General features: G+C 40.8%; 1 protein-coding gene across 2 annotated transcripts in view; it reads left to right on the top strand.

The window, feature by feature from the left end:
• Mthfd2l (methylenetetrahydrofolate dehydrogenase (NADP+ dependent) 2 like) overlaps positions 1–5,506 on the top strand; it is a 92,254-nt gene that overhangs the window by 32,935 nt on the left and 53,813 nt on the right. For both annotated transcript variants that reach the window (XM_021163363.2, XM_029476975.1), the window contains exon 5: positions 696–803. In XM_021163363.2, coding sequence (XP_021019022.2) covers positions 696–803 — 108 coding nt within the window. The remainder of the gene's footprint in view (positions 1–695; positions 804–5,506) is intronic.

A 5,506-nucleotide genomic window follows, 5' to 3' on the forward strand; every position in this document is an offset into this window, starting at 1 on the left:
ACTCTGTTCATTGACTGTAGTTTTTAATTAGAGCGTATAGGCTTTGACTGTATTAGAGTCAACATGGCTGGCAGCTAAGCTCATGCATTTAGTGATGGCTCCATGCACATGGATGGCTTCCTGCCCTAGCACAGTCACTTCCTTCCTGGAAACATCTGCTGATTTCTAACAGAGAGAAAGCAGACTCTAGAATGACACACTAGCTCATTAGTGCTTGGATACATCTTGGTTCCAATGTCTTCCTGGTGCTCACACCCGAAAGGACAGTTAACTCTATCAGTGCACTGCTTGATTTTGTGAAGTAAGGTGGATGAATCTTCCACTCTGTTATCCCCATCTCGTTAGAAGTCCGATTGCCATTTATAATTAATACTGTTGTATGAACTTCTAGTCTAATTAGCAGTTAATGTATTTTAAGACTGTACACTTTATGGGAAACTTGGTGTTTAAAAGGACTTTACTGGCAACTTGAGAATTTTTGTGGTTTTTAAATGAGGATATAATAAGAGAGGAAGTGGCAAATCCAAGAAGCATTAAAAGAAATATTTATAAATAATCCAGTGAGGGCAGGCTATATAGACGGGGCATGAAATCCACAGTTAATTAGAAGTTTTTACAGAATGCTTCAGTTGGCTTTTCACATACTTAATTTGTTCCTTGTTAGTCACGCATTTAAGCAGACTGTATTTTTAAAGGAATCGAAACATTTGGGAAAAATGTGGTTGTGGCGGGAAGATCCAAGAATGTGGGCATGCCGATCGCCATGTTGCTGCACACGGATGGAGAGCACGAGCGTCCTGGAGGTGAGCGTTGGTTTGTGCAGCTCATCTATGGTGTGAAAGCCTGGACCTTGGGTGGAGGGATTGCTGATGTAGGAGTTTCCTCCCTCCTGCTGTGGTAAAGCACCAGGACCAAAGCGGCAGGAGGCCATGGGGTAGAGGTCACCATAGCAGAGAGGAGGTAGCTGGTGGCTGGAGCTGGTCACATCCCTAACAGTAAGCAGGAGGTGGAAAACACTGAGAGAGGCAGGAGACTTTTGATACTTCAAAACCCAGGGACCACTTCCTCCAACAGGCCTCACCCCCTAATTACTCCAGTTCCACCAACTGAAGGCCAACTATTCAAATGTTATTAGCCTATCGGAGTTAGCTTTATTCACACCACTGCTGCTGAAAATATGTGGCGCCTTTCGTCCGTTTCTTTTGCTTTGTTTCTTTCTGTTTCTTTCCTTGTTTCTTTTTCTTTTGTTTCTTTGTTTCTTCCTTTGTTTTTTTACTTATTATGCCTGTAAATATATTTTTTTAAAAAAGCCAATAACAATACAGACATTAAGAAGGGATACTAGCTACTAGATATGTAAAAGTCACTACTTAAGAAAATTCTCAAAACTGTTATAAGTTATGTGAAGTGAATTTTTTTTTTATATTTTTGAAGACTGGTCTTTATGTGATATGTTTTAAGAAACTGTCTTACAAGAGGATGGTTTTGTTGAAACAGACGTGTAAGGAAGGATGTTTTGCTGAGAACAGACATATGGTAGATTTTTTGAAGTTGCCTATAAAAAGGGCATGTGATGTTTTGCTAGAGTGGACACTTGATAGTACACATGATGTTTGGAAAGGGTTAAATATGACACAGCAGACAGACAGTGAACAACACCGACAATACCGTGTGACATTGGTTTGCCTTGACAGTTTTTGTTGGTCTTCATTGTCACTGGTCTTCACTGATGATACTGTGACATTGTTTCACTTGTCTTTTTTGCTGGCTTTGTTTGTTGTGACCTTGTAGAGAGAAACGTGCCAAAGAACTTTTCATGATATTTTGGTGGCTCCTTCCAGCTTCTGTGCCGACTGGCCAATTGGCAGAGCCTCCTGGTTTGTTTTGTTTTGTTTTGTTTTGTTTTGTTTTGTTTTGTTTTGTTTTGTTTTGTTTTGTTTACTGGATCAAACTGCCATTGCTATTTCATAAATGGTATCTGTGAGTAGATCCAGCTACCACTGCTGATATGTGTGAACTGAACTACCAATATTCTGACAGCAAAGATTAAAACTGCCCTGAAGAACTATTTTTAAACAGGTCCGCATCCCCCTTGGTCCTAATAACTTTTCCTTTTCGCTACTTCTGGTGGGTGGTGGGCTAGAAGGAAGGTGAACACATTTAAGAACACTTATTAAAGTAGGTTTTTTAAAACTACAAGCCTACAGTTGAATGTTGAGTAATAAAATGGTTTAGTACATCACAAGACTGCTGGTTTGTTCCCTAATAGAAAGGGACCTGGGACTTAAGGCTCATAGTTGATTACCTGTGTTAGACAACTAAGTACTGAGCTGTAGTAATAGTGACAGCGCACCACAAAAGCCCAGGGAGACTTCAAGACATGGAGGTGTTTGGGAACATGCACTGCATACTCCAGGGCCTGCTGGCTCACCACACTCCTAGGATCTTGGTGTTTTCAGCTGTCTGATACCTGGACCTGAGCAGATCCACAGTGAGGACGGTGACCAGGTAGAAAGGATATTTAGCAAAGGACAAGGGGCATTGCTCACAGTTTGCCTGAGCCAACGCTGTGACAGGGGACAAAAGATTTCTCAGACTAAGTTCCTAGATTCGGTAGAAGCAGCTGATGTCTGTGCATGTGCCAGCAATGTCCACTGGGGACTTCACTGGTTATCCTTCCTGCTTAGGACATTTTGCCCAATCTTCATACAGCAAAGCACTAAACTGGCTTCCTTAATTACAAAGAGAGGGGCATACTTTTTTTTTTAAGAAAATGCCCACATATGCATACTACCACACACAGGTGTAGTTAAACGCCCATACATGTAGATACTACCATACAAATGTGTATAGAGAAGTTTTTTACAAAAATTATTATTAATCATGTTGAATTTTAGTTTCCTGATATCAGGTTTTTGGCAAGTCTTCTTTTAGGGTCTTGACCGTCATAATTTACATGAAGAGATTTTAAAACATAAAGCCCTATGGAAAATAAACACATTGTTAACTTATCCAAAGCAGTGGACAGGTGTGACAGCATACCTATTATTTATAAACTACTGTAGAAAATCCATCCCCTTTTAGTTCAATGTAAGGCTACAAAATACTATGCTACAAGTATTACCATGTATATATGGCAAATTATCAAAACAAACACAAATTGGTGGCAGTAATTGTTTGGGTTTTGCAGCAGACGAGTATCTTGCCATAGAAATCACACCATGCAACAGATCTTATGGAAGAGATTTATTGAGGGGGAGGGGTGAAAGGCTGCCTTGGCGTAGGGACGAGAGTGGGGCAGAGACAGAGACAGAGGTAAAGAGAGAGAGACAAATAGACAGAGAGCAGAGAAAGACACGGAGGTGGAGCAGGCTGTGACAGTGTGGACTTTTAAAAAGGTACATGATTCAGGGCAACAGTGGAAATGTTGCACTTTGCAGCTAGTGATGGCTGGCGTGGCTGCTGATGCTGAGTTGCTGCAGGTGGGCTTGGGGCAGACCTGCGTCCTAACAGGAATGATATTTGAGAAGAGAATTATAGAGTTAAAACAGATTACTTTAAAAACATTTTATATTTTGTTCAATAAAATGTCTCTAATGAATGCTAAAAATGAATACATTTGGAATTGGTTATAATGTTGCTTACAAACCTACATTTTAACCTAAATTTACAAAGTTAAATTTACCTTTACTATAGTGGTACCTTGCAGCCGTTATAATTACTGTATCTGAAAGGTAAAATTTTACAGTAAAGATGATATTGAAGATTTGCTACATGGGTGGTGTTTAATTAATGCACATTTAGTAGGAGCATTGGGACATCTATTATTAGCATAATGAACAAGTGAGCAAGTGCTTCCTGAATATTTGGAGTCTGTGGGAAAGTTAGTGTTTTGGATGTCTTGGCCCGGCAGAGCAGTAATTAGATGCATTGTTAGCTAATGGAGATAATGAAGGAGGATTAACTGCAAATTTATATCTATAGAACTTGTTCTAATGACACAGTGTTGAGCATTTAGCACACACTGTGTATTGTTTTACCAAGAGAGTCTAAGAAGCCTAATAATTCAAATTTATCTCAAAGACAAAAAAAAATTCACTAAAAAAAAAAAACATAGTCACTTAGTTTAAATATATTTTTGTTCCCAGCTCACTTTAAGTTTTGACATTAAGAGCACAGAGCTGGGACTTTGTAAGAATAATGTTTTCCTTTACTGGGGGCTTGAACTATTCAAGAATGAGAATGTACTTAAATGTGCAAGTACAAAGGTGGAACTGTGTGGGGGAGGGGAGGGGGAGGCGTGGAGAGAGGGGGAGGCTCTGCAGTTGGAGCGCCGCAGTCCTGATGCATTGCATGGGAGACTGAGAGACAGAGTAAATAAAAAGAAAAAAACAGGGGAAGAAGAGGGAAGGAAAAGAAGAGAAAGGAGAAAAGAGAAAGAAAAAAATGAATGAAAGAAAGGAAGGAAGGAGGGAGGGACAGAGAGGGAAGGAAGGAAAGAAGGAGGAGAAAGGGAGGGAAGGAAAGGAAGAAAGGAAAGGAAGCAGGGATGGCGCCACCTGCTGCTGCGCACAGGTGCTGCAAGGGCTAGTGATGCCAGGGGACATGGGGGGTGGGGTGGGGAATGTACAGGGATGTACAGAAGTCAGAGACCAGTAAACATTCTGCTTACTTATGGCAGCAGCCCAGGCCCCGATGAAGTGATGCAGGAAGGTAAGAGTTGAGATTTGCATATTTTATGGGGTATTCTTTTGACTTCTTTATATGTATCAACAGGAGCAGTTTCTCTTTCTCTGAGAATGAAAACCAAATGCCACAAACTTTTAGCACAGTGTCTTTGAATTTTTAGCTTTCTCGTAAGAAAGGAAACCTGGTGTGTATGTGTGTGTGGGAAGCCTCTAACATCTTTAAAACCATTTTTTTTTAATCAAGATGTCAGAAAGTCCATCCAAATCAAGACATTATAGCTATTATGTAACACTGGTAGAGTTTAGAATTTAAGTTGACTTCCCATTCATTTACAGGAAGTTCCTCCTGCATATGTTTATTCTTAAGCAACACATCTCATCTAACAGACCACTGAAGTGACACGGCATGGGTCACATGATTTTTCTTTAACTAAAATGTTGTAGCATCATTAAGAGTGAAGACTTCAGATTCGTCTCTGGGAGGTGTGTTTTCTTCAAGCACTGGCTACATGGAAATCCATAGAGGTTTTTGTTAACTCACTGTCTTGCTTAGAGTTTCTACTGCTTTCTTTTTTCTTTCATTATCAAAAGCAAGTTGGGGAGTAAAGGGTTTGTCTTACCCTTCCACACTGTAGTCCATCACTAAAGGAAGCCAGGACAGGAACTCAAACAGGGGAGGAACCTGGAGGCAGGAGATGGTGCAGAGGCCACTTGTTCAGCCTGCTTTGATATAGAACCCAGGACCACCAGTGTAAGGGTGTCCCTCCCCAGGACCGCCAGTGTAAGGGCGTCCCTCCCCAGGACCTCCAGTGTAAGGG

Source organism: Mus caroli, chromosome 5 (assembly GCF_900094665.2).
Source record: "Mus caroli chromosome 5, CAROLI_EIJ_v1.1, whole genome shotgun sequence".
NCBI lineage: Eukaryota > Metazoa > Chordata > Mammalia > Rodentia > Muridae > Mus > Mus caroli.